Raw genomic sequence first — 18,102 nt, 5'->3', positions numbered from 1 at the left:
CCGATGGATAAGCTTTTGTAGAATAACTTTAGACAACCATATTCAACTCATTGAGGAAATATGAATTATGGCATCAGACAATTTTATATTTCAAAGACAAACAATATAATACGAATTTTGGTGAAAAGGTTTAGAATTTAAGAATCACTTCACATGAAAACATTGAATTTAACACTCCTATACTCGCGTATTGGTCTGTCAAACCGAGAAATCAATAATTCGTTCATTTTTCAGAAAATATCAGCACTACGACTTTGCGATTCTAGCTTCGTTATTCGTCGTTCGTCATAATTTAGCGTATCGCATGTGTTGATACAAAGAAGACATGTACCACTTTTTTAAAACATTCGGTCTGACACACCGACGCGAGTATAGGCGTAACTTTTGGACAAGTGCCTTTATTCATATTCTAGAATATTGTTGAATGAAATGTATACATTAATGTTTTTTTTTATCCCTTTTGTTTAATTTAGGCTCATTAGCATTTTAGCTGTAACAGAGCCGAATTTGAATCGTGTACATGTCACATATTTATCATATCTATAATTAGCACATTACACAGTTGCCATTTTTCGGCGTTAGAGTATTCCCTTCATGCTATAGTATTCCCTTCATGGTAATGGTACAAATTTACACAGTAGCCCATTTAGGCGTAAGAGTTTTCTATCTGTTCTTCCATTATCCAGTTAAGACTGGACAGCGGAGACAGTCGTTGATCCATTGTTGAGTTATTTATAGAACAGCAGCCCCATGTGTCTTGCAGAGCAGAGCAGTTGTATGAATGAATCGATCTTATTTCGACCGTGGATCGATCTCCATCGCTGATGATTGTTGCGTGGACGTAGTTATTCTGTAACAACACAAAGATGGTCAATGGGGGCCCTGAGTTTTGAACTCACGATCGATCGCTTACTAAGCGAACGCGCAACCAATGTGGCTACGGCGACCCCCTACATTAATGTTAGTGGCGTGGAATATTTATTGAATATAATGCATGAGATCATTACCGGACTATTCTTATTTGATTTCAGTCCTTTTTGTAACTATTCGTCGATTCGTCGTTAGATTCATACGTTCAAAAGCAAAAAATAAATGTTTGACTTTCGTATAGTTGTTCGCTAAATATAATGGTCTTACATATGCATTCTTGTGAACGAAATTCACTTGTGGAAGAATTGTAAACAGTAAACTATAAACTAATCGGTAGCTTATGGTAATTTTTAACAGTTACAGTTTCGGGGATATTGTTTTTATAATGTACAATACCGAAAAGAAAACAAGAATAAAAAAATGAAGTTCCTAGAAATCCTTTTATATCATCTTTTTATGCCCCATCTAAGGAAAGGCATTGATCTTTAGTTTACCAAAAAACAATGAATACTAGGAATATGCAAACTTTATCATCTGGTAATTATCTAGAAGGTCGTTATACATTCTTCTCTTCGATAAAACATCTGAAAAACACGCAACAACTGCATGAAATGTGAAAAATATGTTTGTTTCGAGCATGCAGTTATGCTATGTTCTGATTCTTACTCCAATGAAACCACAATCGATTAATACGTTTTTATGTTATTTTATAGCTCTTTATACTTCCATGAATTACATTCAGTTGCTTACTTTTAATTAATAACAGTCAAAAATTCGAATTTCGTTATTTGTGTAGGGGTTTCAAAAATTACTCTATTTTGAGGAGGCTGAATTAGATGACCATTAAAACATAATAAAGATGAAGAAAACATATTTTTTCGAGTTTTTTCATTCAATCATATCTCCTTCAAATAAATGCCAATAAAGTCTGAAAATACATACAAAAATATTACAACAGTGCCTAATCTCAACAGCCAGAATGAATAAGACGAAACATGTGACGGAAGGCAATGCTGTGAAAGAGACGGTTCCTCTCAACGCAAAACTGTTGATCAAGTGCAATAACTTATAATGGAAGCAGTTTGATGGCAGTGATGTATTCAAAAAAGACAAACACCGTAATATCGGGATACGTCAGTGGTGGTGACTACAGACCGGCAGGATTGGGTGCGCTATCATAATGCCAGTATTATGAGAAGGCGAACTTCTAGCAGGATTCTGGTTGGAGGAAAACGTTAATAAAGCTAAGTGGCACCTAATTAAGATAGTTAAACAGTTTTATAAAAAATATATATAAAAAATGATAAAAGTTAACTATTAAAAAAATACGAGAAATCGGTGATGCATTTGAAACGATGCATTCAGCAGATGCGAGGAAAAAACTAGGGTTATTCAATTCTGTAAAAACTGTTTATTCTGTTTTGAAAACACAATCATATCTCCCATACTTCAATTGTATGAACAGGGAAAGATCGATAATTTGATTTCAAATTTCACAAACACACTTTAAAGCGGGATTTTTAGAAAAAGTGATAGATTCAGCCATAAATGTCTACAGCCAATTTAACAAGAATGTGTCCATCAATCGCAATCATAGCTTTTGAATGAATTGAAGGGCTGGAAAACCGGGAATTCTTTCCTGTAAGGGCATGCATGCATCGAACTTACTTGAAAGTTCAGGAGTAACTGAAAATGTGGGATAAAATTACATTATCAAATATATAAATGAGATAAAAATATATAAAAGCGAAGAAAATTAATAAATGCGAGTAAAATTAATGGAAGAGCAATACACACTCTTCTAATATATAAAAGAATAAATGAAAGAATAAACAAGGGGATATTAATAATTGTGCGGGTATGCGAGGAAATATTTTCAATGTAGCTTGAAGGCTCTACAATGTTGATCGATAAGACTGTTTGGGAAATTTTATGGAGATATGAAAATTTTATTTTTCATTTGGAATTGCGGAATTTCAGAATTGAGGGAGTTGAGATAAATAAATACAGATATCATAGCAAATGAAAAACACACAAAAATTGAAATAAGGAAACTCTTCCCCTAAAACTCATTGAGTAGGGGGATATGCAGTGACCCTCTCCCACGAATAGAACATCTCAGACAATTTCAATATGAATAAGTATTTACAATAAGAAAGATTCCTACTGAAGATAGGAGAGAATCCAACCAAGGATTTTCCAACAGGAACGGTGGAATTTTCCATACTGTGCAAGTGGAAAATTCCCTACACATAGCAGGTAGCCAGTAAGTTAGTTCTAACGTTTTTAGAGTTCTGTACATCCTCACAGAGGGATCGAGGATTAGAGAAAAAAAATAAGACGGTTGATAGTTGAACTTCGAGAAGAACAGTTGTTTCTCTCGATAGAACAAAAAAGAAAAGTGCCCCAGACCGCTCGGGCGTTACAATAAACACTGGTCGAGTGAACAAACAATACCTAACAACCAGACAAAACGGCCCTTTTCCGGGCCGCCAAATCATTATCGAAGAGTTTAACAATGTAATTCATCAAACATATCCAAAACAACAGATAGCCTAACGGAATCCTATGTCATCTATGCGGTCGTGTCTTGGACACAACCCTCCTGTGACTTTTTTTTTATAAATAAATGTATTTCGGATATCGGTTTTTGCAATATCAAATAACAGATTTCAGATTAAAATTCCAAATTTTCAATTCTGGATTCATTTTCCAGATTACATATTCAAAATAACAAAATACATTTTCAAGAATAAAATTCAGCATGACGATAATTGTTTCGGAATTTTGAAATACATTCAAAGTGAAATTTTTTGAGATTTAAGATTTTAGATCTATTCCATATTCCAAATTTTGTTTATTGTATTTTAGAACTGATAGATTGTCTAGATTGATAGATTTTACATTTTGAACCTAGGTTCAGATACATATGTTGCTCCCATATTTCGGAATACGAACTCAGAGTACTGAGTCAGAATACAGAGCAGAGATTCAAAAACTAGATTCGATTTTTTTTTAATATTATGCAACATAAGAACTTCAGGTACAAGTGCCCTGGTATGATGTGAGATAAGCCACATCACTTACTTCTCTTACATTTGAAATTGATTAAAATATACTTTAATTTTCGACCTGTCTCGGACGTGGAGCTACAATATCCGTATATGTCATACATAAATTCAAATAAGACACATTCATAAGTATTATTCGAAAAACTTAAATAAAAAAATTATATTTGATTTTTGAATTCACAAATCCAAATTATATGTTTAGAGCTATCACACGTATCCCAAGTTCAAAATCTAGGGCGGATGATTTAGAACAAAAAAACGCGATTTTGAGACAAAATTTAGATATGAATCCTACTTGTTGGATTGAAATATTCGGGTCGAATTCGGCCTATTTTAACCATCGAATGTATCAAAAATCGTAGATAGTACTAATCATATGAAATCAAAATAATTATGAGCCAGATTAAACAACAATTAAACGGAACAATTTCGAAATAAATTTTACTGTTATACTTTAGTAAAATCGAAAATACAGGCCAGGTTTCTGTAAATGTGAAAAGGGTTTATGGTCCTGAGACGTTAATATTCATTCATGCGCAATTTTAGTTCGATTGTCAACGTCAATTGTCGAAAATTTCCATAAATAACTGAATAGTCGAGTGCGGTCTGCACTGTTTCTATTGTTTAGGAACTAATCATTGCACAAAAAAAAACTTTTTTTGCTTGAAACCATCTGAATTAAACTGGTGCCACACGTTTTTACGCGAATAAAATCAGAGTTCGAATTTCCATTTGGGAAATAGAATTAATATGTTTAATTTGAAATGAACATATGATCTTAAGCTCCAATGTATAAAATATTTTCTAGATGGAAATCTCAAGGAATATTTACAAATCCTGAATCCTAACCTCAGTGTTCCCTTCAAGAGATTGCATTCGAACGCAGCTAAAACTAGTACAGAATCACTCTTGTTTTATACCATAAAACATAAAAAGTATGTATCTCCAGGAACTGAGATTACTGTACATGGAATCGATATGTTAATTCCAATGGGACAGTTCCCATTGCATTCTACCCGAGTTCGATGTCTGAAGTTAACAGTATTCAAAACAAACAATCGAAATCTGAAAATTTTAAAAAGATTAGGATCCCAGGTTCAGATTTTCGAATTTTCCAGACGTTTTCAATACTATTATTAAAAATTGCAATTCAAAATTTCGAATTTGAATAGATACTTTGTTCCTCGAGTTAAAATAAGACATCATAAGTTCCAGATGCTGATTGTAACACTCGGATGTTGAAATCGAATTTTAAATTTAGGTTTAAGAAATTAAACGTCTCAAACTGTGCCTAATCATGTGTAGTCTCCGCGAACAATTCTTCTTTGGTTAACCTTCTTATGGTTGTTGCACAGATTCTCGATTCCTCAGTCAGTCTACTAATTGAATGAGCTGGATTCCGTTTAAATTTTACCCGAAAACTCCGAGATTTTTGGTTTCGAGACTTTTTATCATTCTCCATTGATGAATCATTACCATAGATTAGCCTCAACACAACTAATTTTTTGCTCTACAAGACAAATCCAACAATTTTGAACGTATGTTGTGAACAACATACAGTAATCCTGGATTGAGGGTAGTGACAATTATGGAGTAGTTATTATTTAGCACCAAGATCCAACAACGAAACATGAGAATCTCTGTCACTTCGCATCGACGAGGACTTGACCACATGACTTGAATTGACTAGAAATGAAATGTCGAGCGTTAAGAACAGAGACGACTGCTACTACTTTTTTCTATTCATAGTATATTAGTTTACTTTTACCTTAATTGAATTTTGAAGAAAGTCATTATTCTGAATCAACTTACCCCGAATTAAAAGTTCATGCTTTGATGTGACAAACCTCTTATTTTCCAAGTTTTTCGATTCCGGAGCAACCATCATTTTGTCAAACTTCGATGACCTTAGTTATAACCTCCGATCAACTCATTATATAAACCGATTTCTTGACAAAGTCTCCGCACGCGATTTAAGAAATTTACACAACTTCAAAATGTGAATGGCAAGTGTCAATGAAAAAAGCACATCAGGTCGTCTAAATGGCGCCGACAGTAGTTTTTCACAAGATCAAAATTCAATAAACTTCTTTCAACGCAGCGACTTGGACGCGCGAAAACAGATTATGAATTTAGTGTCAAGATCAAGTACGGAACATTCGAGCTCAGGAGTGTCACAATGGTCACCATCAGGTTAAATCATCAGGTAGCGAATGGTACAACCTGCAGCGAACCAGTCGAACCACTGCGAACATGCCAGGGAAATACTTTGCTCCTGGATACAGTTATGAGTTCATTCGACGGCAAAAAGCGGACACGAACTCAGTCAACCGATTCCTGGTTCCGAACGACCAGGTTGGAAAACCGTTCAACAAACACTTCTCCATCGAAGAACTCATCGCCGCGCAGCGTAACCCTACCGGTCCCGACTGCATCGGTTATAAAATGATCAAGCTATCTTCGTTGGATCAAACCACTCCCTCGACATCTTCAATGACAATGCTCTGGTTGAAGCACGACTTCCCAGCGGAATGGAGATATAGTATTGTAATCCCCAACCCCAAAGTCGGCCAGAACAGATGCTCCGTGAAAGGATACCGGCCAATATTCTTGACCTCTTGTACGTCCAAGACTCCAGAGAGGATGGCGTACCGACAGCTCGTCACCTACTTGACCGAAAAAAAGCCTGCCTGCCGATCGGGGATGGACATGAACACGAATTTCGCATCTCTTGGCTGGTAACTGATGCCAGGAAGAATCGACACCATCTGAAGATGATTGGCTTAGATCTGGAGAAGGCGTACAACTGAACCTAGATTCCACTAGTTCCGAAGACACTGGTAGACTGGGGGTAGACGGCAATCTGCTGCTCTTTGCGAAAAACTCCGCGACAAACTGGACCTTTGAGGTAAAAGTTTGCAGCGGGCCTGCAGTCACAAACACCAAGGTTGCAATTCGGGAGTCAAAATTTACAACGACCACATTCCTCGCCGTAGAACGTTTATAATCCTGAGAGTGGTGGTTGACTGCAACCTGAATTTCCAGAGTCATTTCGACGATGTGAAAAAGAGCTGAGCCACCTGGTTGAACCTCTTGAAAACCATCTCCAAACCTCACCGGAGTAACAACCGAACGATTCGTTTACGGGTGGCCTAAACCATCATCAACATCTGACTCACCTACGGTCTCGAATTGACATTTCTGAACAGAGATAAACTCCTAAAAACTCAATCACCGATTTACAACAACGCATCACGGATTATCTCGGGCCTGCTACTTCATCGCGGGCGAGCTTCATCGCTAAATCCAGCAGAGGTAAGGAGACGCACCTGACTGTTTTAACGAACGAAATCTTGCCGCAGGTGACACAGTTCAACCTTCCATCGATAACTAAACAGCTTTGGTATGGAACTAACGACTGTAGATTGCCGGTCAGCAGAGTGGATAATACAATCAGGAACAACTTCCTAGCTGGAGAGAGCTCTGTGGGTCTGATTCAAACCTTTGTCAAACTTGTCTCAAGAAAATATCACAATTACGAAATTCTCTACACGGATGGTTCCAAAGGGATGCAAGGAACCGGTCTCGTTGTAGACAGTCATAATAACTACCTTTATTTCCAACAATAAACTCGTCGACATTTGTCAGGGGTTCTCAGCCGAAGCTGCCGGGATCTTTGAAACTGCCACTCTCCCGTCAATCAAACAGATCCTGATACTTAGTTACCAAATCGGCTAGCGTTATTGATGACATTGGCGCGGATACATCTAGACACCGATGGATACAAGCTATCAGGAGGTATTTACTACCGGATACAGTCCCCATGTGGGTTCCCTGACGTAGTTGCATAGCAGACAATAAAGTGGTCTACCATTTTGCCGAAATCGGTCACCTTGGACTGTTTTTAACGCGTAAAGTACCGCTTGGCAACAACATATTATGGATCGCCAAGACCTTCAAAACATTCTGGCCGGAAAAATGGTCCGTTGAAGCGACGCTTTTTTCCGGCGAATTAAAGGTTTCATAACCAGATTCAAAGATATCAAAGCGATGAGAGCGCAACGAATCCTATCCAATCTGAGAACCGACCAATGCAACATGTCTCACAACTTCGACAGAGGACCCTTTCATTCCCTCTGCGACCTGTGCGAGGTTCGCCATTCGGTCGAACACATCTATTTGTACGAGAACCTCCGGAACTTATACGGGATCAGCGGTAGCATCCGTGGTGTGCTTGGCGACGACTCTTCACGAACTGCTGCACTGCTCCGTTTTTTAAAAGATACCAATGTGTATTTTTAAACAAAACTTGTGATCAAATCGAAGATCCTTGTTCCTTCTCCTTCGCGATAAGGGGAACAAGAACAGTCAACACCTTCGAACGACGCGGATTCCCCATCCTAGGAGGCTGAAAACCTCAAAAATAAAGAATAAAAAAAACGATGGTCACCCCAATCAATAATTAATAATAAATCGGATTCTACTAATGGAGTTTGAGCATCGATTTGGACAACACCTGATAAAAAATCAGTCGTGTTTAAAATTGGTCATATGATAATGAAAATATAAATTTTGAGTAGTTACTTAGGTGGTACGTGTACGTTAGGGTGCCAATGAAAATGGTCAACTCGAATTTCAAAAAGTTACCCCATAAAAAATGTTCACCACCTCAAAAAAAAACACCCTATGCAAAATATAAGCTCAATCGGATTTAAGGGAGTGTGGCGCAAAGCGGTAAAAGTTTGAGTTTTATGAAAATCGAAAAATCACCCAAAAGGGGAATAAAGGAAATCGGGGTTGTCGAAAAAAAATTTTTGAAGCCAAATGTCTCAAAATTGCATGAAACGTCAAGATCTACTGTCATCTCACAAAAAAAAATATCAAAAAATCGACACTCTGAGACTTAGTTATATCGTTATAGTTATCACGATTTTTCATTCGGAACTTGTTGCGAAATGTTGATTGGCATTATAATATACCCTACGCAAGATATTAGCTCATTCGGACTTCATTTTCGATTTTCATAAAACTCAAATTTTGACCGCTTTGCGCCACTCCCCCTTAAATCCGATTGAGCTGAAATTTTACATAGGATGTTTTTTCGAAGTGGTGAACATTTTGTATAGGGTAGCTTTTTGAAATTTTAGGGTTGATATTTTGTTTGAATTTTAGCATCGATTTAAAAAAAAAAGCCAAACGCACTATTTTATAGTGTTTTAGAACGGTGGAGGCGATCTGGCGTAGTGGTAACATCCATGCCTCTCACGCTAAAGGTCACGAGTTCAATTCTCACTCCCGACATTCTTCCAAAAATGGAAGTAAAAAGTGACGAACCAGCCAAATGAGTTGAAAATTACTATAATACAGATAAAAAAAAAAGTTTTAGAAAACCTGCAATTTTGCAAATATTGCAGTGATTTCTAATGTCAGCAGACAAATTTTTAGCCTATCGTTTTCCCTGTTTAGAAAGGTCTTCCATGGCATCAAAGGTCTTACATGAACGTTCGAGAAATCAAATGAAATCTGGTTGATATGGTTAATTGGAATCGCTATTGAGTTGGTTAGCAAAAAATTGTGTTAGTCAACAAAAAGTTTGAAAAAATAGAAAGAAACTCATGTTTTAATTTCTTCCCGATATTTTTGTCCACTACATCTATACACACCCATACGAAAATGTGTTCGTAAAATATTCCAGAATTGCAAACCAGTAACATCAAAATAAGTTATATCCCTTCTTCATCCATCTTCATTTTTCTGTTCCTTTATTTATTTTATTGTCGAGTAAACGACTATCAATACGGCATCAATGGTCATTAGTTATTCTATCAAACAATCAAGTGACTACCCCAATACAAATGAAGCCCAATCATATTTTAATATTACATCTCAATGTAACTGTTTTCATTTTTCGATTCATGCAGTTCCTCGTATTCCAACGATTAATCAACTAATTAATTCCACTGCACAACATAAGCCATTGGTGCAGCTCTGTTTTAATCATTGCGCACTTATTCGCCGATCCACAGGTGACCTAAATACCCTTAATACCCGTCACGAAACGGCACAGCAAACTTTCATAAGTAACATTATAATTACTGGAAGCCGCTGCCGGCTGCGTTTCACTAATTATTTGTAATGGGGCGTGAAATGGCTTGGCTCTGAATGACAATGGTAGTATTCCACCATTCGGCTGCAGGAATCATAAAAGTGTCAAAAGTATCGAACATGGGGCCAGGGAAGCACGATAAACGTAGAAATAAAACGGGCCAGAATGTAGCTGTGACTTACCTTGAGCTTTCCGTTCTGGAAGTGATGAAGGCTAACCACAAAGTGCAACCCGATGACCGAAGTTTCCAGCTCAGTTTTACGGTCTCTAAACGGCTTATGAATACGAATATGTGAGGGATTAGCCTGTAAGAAGATTATGGTTTATTTTCCCGATGGTTTGAATTGCTGGTTTGATTATTTATTCTAAGACAATAATTTATATCCGTTCTTATTCTTATGGTCTGGTGCGTTCGCACCGGCTTTTATTTTGTTTTTCGGAGGGGTTGAGATTTTGCTACACAACACGACTCGATACCGATTTCTGCAACACGTTTCGTACGACGGAAACAACATGGTCGGGATTAGGAGTGAGTTGGGTTAGGAACATAGGAAAAAGGACGGTTTGAGTCGGGGAAGGAAGTTAGCCGTACACGAATTCTTTCGAATAACCAGATGGGGAGCAAATTGTACCACTGTTCATCCGCTGGGTGGAAATCACAGAATAGGATTATTGCCGAGGTATAAAATTACTCCAGTGTCGCCGAATGCTTCTCTGCTGAAATACTTCTCTGTGTGTTTGATTTGTTAATATCGACAAGTTACAGTGTGGGCGTTTTGGTCTTTTTTTTTTGTTCCTTTCAGCCATACGAGCAAACGGCTGCCCTGGAAAGACCAGGATGTCGCCACTCTTGAAAGCGTTTTCTCGTTCCTCCGGTTCCTAATTCCCTCGCCCGAAAGATTGTGTCGACATTAAGGAAATTGGGGATTAAAGATATGATTTGTGGCTCGGTGTTGTTCCGTCACCCAATGAAATGGGTCTAAGCGGAACGATGGCTCGAGCTGTTTTACGGCCTATGTCGTTTCTGGTGTTGTACAAGTTTTATGGGAGGGCCGTTTTTTCCTTCTATATTGCGATAGTATTTTATGGACTCGTGGGGTACGGCATTCCAGACAATGGGTTTAGCCGGAAGTTGGAAAGATTTTTATGACGTCCATCCTGAAACCGGAAGAGTTGAACAATATGTGCTCATAGTTTATACGGTCTCCGAGCATTACATTATCGTTCAACCGGTACCACCACCTTGCGAGCAGTAATCTATTATTAATACGATATCAGCTAACCCGCACCCAACATTCTGGAACTGTTTTTTTGGCTCTTCAAAAGTCATCAAACTTTGTGAAGGTGCTTGAAACGCATCTTTGTCGAAAAGTTTCTGATAAACAACTCGTCCCCCAGATATCAGAAAGCGGTGCTGTTTACCGGTATCAAAAATAACCCTCGGACATTCTTTTCATCTCGAGAACTTGCGTTACCTTCATTCTTTCGGGGAACCTTCCGATGCAAAATTCAAATTTATATCTCACAAACCACCGCCGCCACCAGCTGCTGGCGGAGTGTCTGAGAAAGAACCCTTCCAAAGTTTACCGCAGACTTTTTTTTTCTTTTCTCTCGAGTGCAAAACTGATCGGTCGTATCTTTCTTGTTTTATTCGGCGAATTGTTGCGCTGGTGGCTTTGCTTGATGAAAGAATTTTTGGTAGCTGGAACTAAAGTTGTTATCACGTTACGGGCGAAGGGAAATATCCTGGCGGAAGAATTTGCTTGGAGGAATTTCTCTCGATTGCCATATCCAAGAGACAATATTTTTCTGCCTTCTGGATAGAAGCTATCATGGGATGAATTGTTGAAGTTCGATGGATGCGATTGATAAGTACGTTCTGTTGAAACAAGAAAGTTTCGTTTTTCATGTTTCGATAAAAAATGCTGTCGAAGGGTTTTCATGGGTCCGATAGTGTGTAACTGCTGGTGTGTTGTCTTAAATTCGATGAATGGATAGAATATAATAGTAGCGAAAGGTTGGGTTACCCGAAGGATTTCCGCATGATGATCTTCAAATGATACCCAAAAACAGTGGATAAAAAGTTATATCTGTATGAAATAAAATCTTGTGCAAAAAAATACCCATACGACGGTTCTTCTGATCAAGTTTGAGCAGTTTCAGAACTAACTTCACTGATACATGTCTCATGTTTAAAACAAACAAAAAAGCATGGTAAGACACAACTTATCTGCCAAAATAATGAGCAACTTCTGTAATAGTGACTCAATCATTCTTCAAAATATTTTCTTTTTTTTTTATCCCATTTATTTATTTATTAGGCTCATTAAAATTTTAGCTGTAACAGAGCCGAGTTTTAATCGTGTACATGTACATATGTTTATGTTTCTATAAATTGTAAATTACACAGTAGCCATTTTTAGGCGTTAGGTTTTTCTGTTCCATTACATTATGGTAAATTACACAGTAGTAGCCATTTAGGCGTCAGGGTATTCTTTCTGTTCTTCCATTGTTCAGCAGACCGGACAGCGGAGACAGTTGATATTGATCATTGTTGGGTCATTTATAGAACAGCAGCCCGATGTTTCTTGCAGAGCAGAGCAGTTGTATGAATGAATCGATCTTATTTCGACCGTGGATCGATCTCCATCGCTGATGATGGTTGCTTGGACGTAGTTATTCTATAACAACACAAAGATGGTCAATTGAGGGTCCTGAGTTTGAACTCACGATCGATCGCTTAGTAAGCGAACGCGTAACCAAGTGGCTACGAAGACCCCCAAAAATATTTTCTTACCCGCTTTAACTTTTTTATCTGTTTTTGGGTGATTCTACGTCAGATTAGCGAGAAACAGCCGACCTGACCCTGTCCGATATCTGATGCAGGATTACCTCTTTCGGGACATATTGAGAGTGCAAATTGAGAAAAAATAATAATGGTCGCGTCATGAAAAACGTCAAATTTAGAGCGCTAATTTCTCAGTATTTTTTTTATTGTTTTGCCAGATTTTTACATCAGATAATTCCGACACTCCCTAACAATCTATTGCAATGCAGAAAATTTGATTTCTTTTTCAATAGTAAATTTGTTTAAATAGCGTTGAAATGGAAACAACTAGTATCACATACAAGGCCCCAACCAGGACTAAAAAACGACGGGATCATATCTCAAAATATCGTGCGGTCGAGTCTCAATTTGTTTTAACTCGAAATTACAATCACTATTACCACAAGATCAACTTGAATTGCGATTGGTTGTAATCATTGTCCTTTTTCTCAATAAATGGCAACTCGAGAAAAAAAAAATAAAACACTGTAACTTGTCGATATTACGGAGTGTTTTAACAGGTTGTCATCTCCATTCTTTGCGTGTGGTATGAATCAGTTCATTGAAATGCGTTTACCGTGACTGGAACTGATTCCAGTGATAGAAACTAGTCCGATAGAACAAGGTGTCTCCGCTAGCCACAAAAGTTTAGTAAGCAAAACGCCCGGGAATGACAATCGAAGCATACAAACGTTATGCGAGCAGTTGTTGAACTTGTCATGTCGTACTAGGACATAGGAAACACAAATTTCTGCATTACTCGAGAATTAATCAATAAAATGGAACCAAATTTGGAATGTGAAGGTTTTTGAATAGGAGAAATGTTTCTATGATGGTATGACACCCCACTCTCCTCTGAAATTGAGAGGAGGTCCCGTAAACATAATACACATATTCCAACCAAACATGACAATTGATTTTTTTTAATGTGACAAAACGCACTCCTATATCATCTTCTATCTATATAAACAAAAATGGATCACCGAATGTGTTGATAAGAGCAAAACTCGAGAAAGGAATTGTCCGATTTAGGGCTGTCTTTATTCTATCATATTTTCTGGATCAAACATTTATTCCATGTAACAGAAAAACATGTTAGTTGCAAGAGGTTGAAAAATCTTGAACGAGAATGGTATCTGATAATAATCTGATACTATAATGACGAGTTTTGGTAGAAGTACTAGGAATTTTATAGTAAAAGGTAATTTTAAAGGGTAGATTAGAAAGTCAATCAATGAACAGTTCTGCGATTGGACCTATGAACGTGCGCTTAGTAAAAAACGTCAATGTGATAACGAAAAATAAATTTTGGGCGGGACGAAGTTTTACAAATGATACATTAGTATTAGGAAACATGTGTTAAAAATTAATTTTGGGCTTGGGAAGAAATCTGTAACATTCAATTCACTACGAGTCATATATGATCCAACTCTTTGCAGCAGGTCACCGTATTAGATTCTTCTTATGATTAGAAAGCCTAATGTTTTCGAATAAGTACCTGCCGATGGTTCACTGGTCACAATTGCGTTTGATTCTTGGGCACCGTAGTCATTTACAGCGGAACTGTCAACTACTCAAATTTTCTTGGCTTATGCCAACTCTTCTTTCATTGGAGAATAGCTCCCATTCGCATTCCGCATCTTGCTTCAAAATGTTTAGGGCTTTGATCGAGAAATATCCGGAAAGTCTGCATTTGAAGAACATTATCTTCGGATTTTTTTTTCGGCTCTCTCCAGTTTTAACGGCTTATAACACTCTTTGGCCTGATTTCCATATATGCTCATGTCGCTTCGGTGCTTTTTGGCTTGATGCTGTATTCTTCAGTTGCTTTTATACTCCTTCTAGTGTTTTTACGATTTCTTTGAATTCGTCTCTACACAAAACCGATTCCCAAATCGGACAGTCTAGCGACTTTTGCGATTCCCTACTCAGGAGCATCATCCATCCTAATCAGAACCCGCAACCATACATCAGATGAGATCATGAGCTCATCTGATTCCTGGGATCAGATCTTGCGTTCCCCTGCTAATTCCCAAAACTGGAGGAAAATGACATTATTTTATTAATTCTCTAATTGGCTTGTATGTTATTGACAGACACACTCCACTTTTTAAAATGATCACCCTCTCATCCGTTCTCTGTCCCTCTCTGTCACATACTCCTCGCTTACAAAGTTTTCATAGTTCAGGTATATAAAATACAAACAAAAATTACAAACCGTACAACGTGCAACTAGAAACTTGTAGGTTCAAAATGATGTATATTTCATCTACAAGTGTTCATTTTGCATACTGTTACATTATTTCAAAAATTATTAAAAATGTGGATGTTACGCCTTGCTCCTCCATTTTTTTGTCGATTGTCTGTCACATTGAATCGGAACTATTTAGTATCAATGTATTTCTCATAATCAATTTAACGTAATAATGGGTCCCCGAATATTATTCCGCCTCCATCCCCAGCTGTAAACCGTTGCAATAGTGAGCTTTAAAATTGGCCAACCATTGAGAAAAACGAGCATCCATTAATTTATTCCACAACAAAGTAGACCGCAGGGACCAATCAACAATCATTCATTCAGCCAGCAGCCAGCATCCCGATCTGGTTTTAGCTTCCGCCCACACCGGTGGCGCTTATCTTCATTGCCAAACAAGCAGCGTTGGAAGGCCAAAGCTGTTGCTGTCTGTGAGTAGTTCTTGTGCTGCAATTCCCAATTACACTGAAGACATAAAGTAAGCATAAAGGCATCATCGCTCCGTATCTGGAGAGCCACCTATCGTAAAGCGGGTTGGGATTTACTTTTTTTTTTCGCCTCCGGTTTAACACAACACCCAACTACGAACAAAAAAGTTCACTTGCAGTTTTGTGAATCCCGGGAGAGTATGCGCTTCTCGGTGATGGCTAGGGAGAGTAAAGCGACGAGCGAAATTTTAAGATAACATCATCAACATTCTCGTGTATTTTAATGGCTCATTGAGTTTACTGTGCTTTGCTGAAATAATTTAGGAAGGGAACCGTTGTGGGATCCGGCGCGCTACTCGTTTGCTTTAATCAGAACAACAATCTCTCCCAACACTTCGAAGTCAAGTGGAAAATCCCAGAATTATCTTGTCACAATTGATATCAGAAACGTTTCGTGTAAGATGTGCGAGAGCATCTTCGAAGAGTTTGCTGCTTTGTCGAGTTGATCCGTCTTTCACTGTATTATGTTTCTATTTTAGTTTAAATCCTACGTGCTCCAAAAGCACGATTGAACTTGTTGTGTTTTTTGACGTAGGACTACGTCTTTCATTTCTGTACCGAGGTGTAAGTTCAAAGTTTCGAAAGCGAGAGTGACGCTGGACTGCAAGGTTTTGAACGTTAATACCTCTTCACCGGCTGAATGGAGTGGTATAATAATCACTTCATTCGAAAGATAAAATGTCAACCAGTTATATGATTGTCACTTATTGGTCCAAAAAATTGTTTCAATAGCTTAAAACTTGCTTTGAAAGCAAGCTATTGAAATCATAACGATCTAGCTTAGTGATGATGATTGGTTATCGGAATGTATTCCCGAACACGGAAGCAAAATCTAGGCACCTTGAGAAACCGTCATAGCGAATACATGCAAGCTGTGATTTCCTTTGCTCGCTTGCATTAGTGTTTGTAAAACCATAGCGGACACCTGCAAGGCGTGAGTACTTTTACTCGCATCAGTTTTTGTTCTGCTTTCGCATGGAACAGTCATGAAAAATTGTTTGTGTGTGAATGCGTCCGAGCGAAGGAATATTCCCACCCATTTATGCATTCGACTTGGTGTTCCCGTGATGCAATCCAATAGCATCAGTTTCTGTTCTGCTTTCGCATGGAACAGTCATGAAAAATTGCCACATCACGATAAAAAGGAAATGAATTTTATGCAAGTTTATATAGACTTCATTTCGTTTTCACCGTGAAATGGCGCCCTCAGTTTCTGTTCTGCGCATGGAGTGATCATGAAAAATCACGTGTTATTCTCACGAAAACAAAAATGAATCATGTATCAAACATCTTCAGTTACTTTTACAAGGCCACTTAAATTCCATCGGTTCGTTACGGGACCGCCAACAAGTTCGAAAGAGTTGAATTTTATGTTAATAACAATTCCATACTTATACTTCCACTAACAAGAAAAACTTTTAGCAATTTTTCAAAATATTCTTTCATTCATTAACTGATCCAGATGCAATTTCAAATAAATGATTACCGAGTCAACGGTAGTCCTACGTCTACCTTGCGGTTATATCACAGGTATAGCCCACTTATTGTTTTTTGTCTTCTGGTATACATATGTGATATCCAAAATTCTTTATGAAATGTTGTGCAGATGTTGTAGACATTGTACAACAGCATTTTTCCAGGAAATCGGCGCACATACTGAACTCGGGTCAAAAAAATCAACTTTCACCCATCATGGTAATCATCACCCACAAGATTCTCTTCGCAAAAGGTACAGTTTCAACTTTTCGCAAACCATCGCAAACAGAAACCCTCCTGTCCCTGTTGGGAAAATTATCATGATAAAAAAATATCCAAAGCTCGATTTCTTGTTAATTTTTCTCTGTTGCGCCAATATTCAAAATATCAATCATTCGACTTTCGTGGCCCTTGTCTGTCACTGCGAGATTACAGCGGGTAAACCCGAAATGCCTATGACCCGACGTAGAACCACTCCGGGGAGATGTCCGTCTCTATTCGACTTCCTCAGCCTCATCCGCACCATCCCGCAACGGGGGCCAGGAAATTCTCTGAAACAATACTCGTCGAAAGTTCTCCAAACGGACCAAATCTTATTTCATACTCGAGTGCCTCCGGTGTTGGCCTTCGTTCCGCCCACGCCGAAGAAAAGGCTCAGGCTCCAAGAAACTGCTTCGCGCGTTCTCCCCCCTGCCGTCATCTTTCCCCTCAGTTCCGCAGCTTTACAATGTTCATTGAACTGCAAGCGTAATTACAAAGTCAAACTTAAATATTGAGCTGGAAGAAACTTTCCGGTGCTGAGTCCGTGGTCGTGCCTTCCGCACGGTTCGCTCGATCCGGAGTTTTCAGTGTGGATTGTGCAACTGCGGAAAATCTGATCAAACTTTAAGAGGTCAGAAGGTACGGGGGAGGGAATCGGTTGGGACGGGTTGATAAGGGATGGAACTGAATTAGAAGTAACCGAAAATGAAAATCAAACAACGGGAAAGGTGGAATCAACAGAGATTTGG

General features: G+C 38.2%; 1 protein-coding gene across 2 annotated transcripts in view; it reads right to left on the bottom strand.

Moving 5' to 3' along the window:
• Positions 1-18,102, bottom strand: part of LOC129775208 (uncharacterized) — a 300,127-nt gene that overhangs the window by 9,610 nt on the left and 272,415 nt on the right. For both annotated transcript variants that reach the window (XM_055779603.1, XM_055779604.1), the window contains one exon: positions 10,230-10,352. In XM_055779603.1, the coding sequence (XP_055635578.1) occupies positions 10,230-10,352 (123 nt within the window). The remainder of the gene's footprint in view (positions 1-10,229; positions 10,353-18,102) is intronic.

Source organism: Toxorhynchites rutilus, chromosome 3 (genome assembly GCF_029784135.1).
Source record: "Toxorhynchites rutilus septentrionalis strain SRP chromosome 3, ASM2978413v1, whole genome shotgun sequence".
NCBI classification, from domain to species: domain Eukaryota; kingdom Metazoa; phylum Arthropoda; class Insecta; order Diptera; family Culicidae; genus Toxorhynchites; species Toxorhynchites rutilus.
The sequence above is the reverse complement of the archived record's forward strand: the minus strand, read 5'-3'. Positions and strand labels throughout refer to the sequence as shown.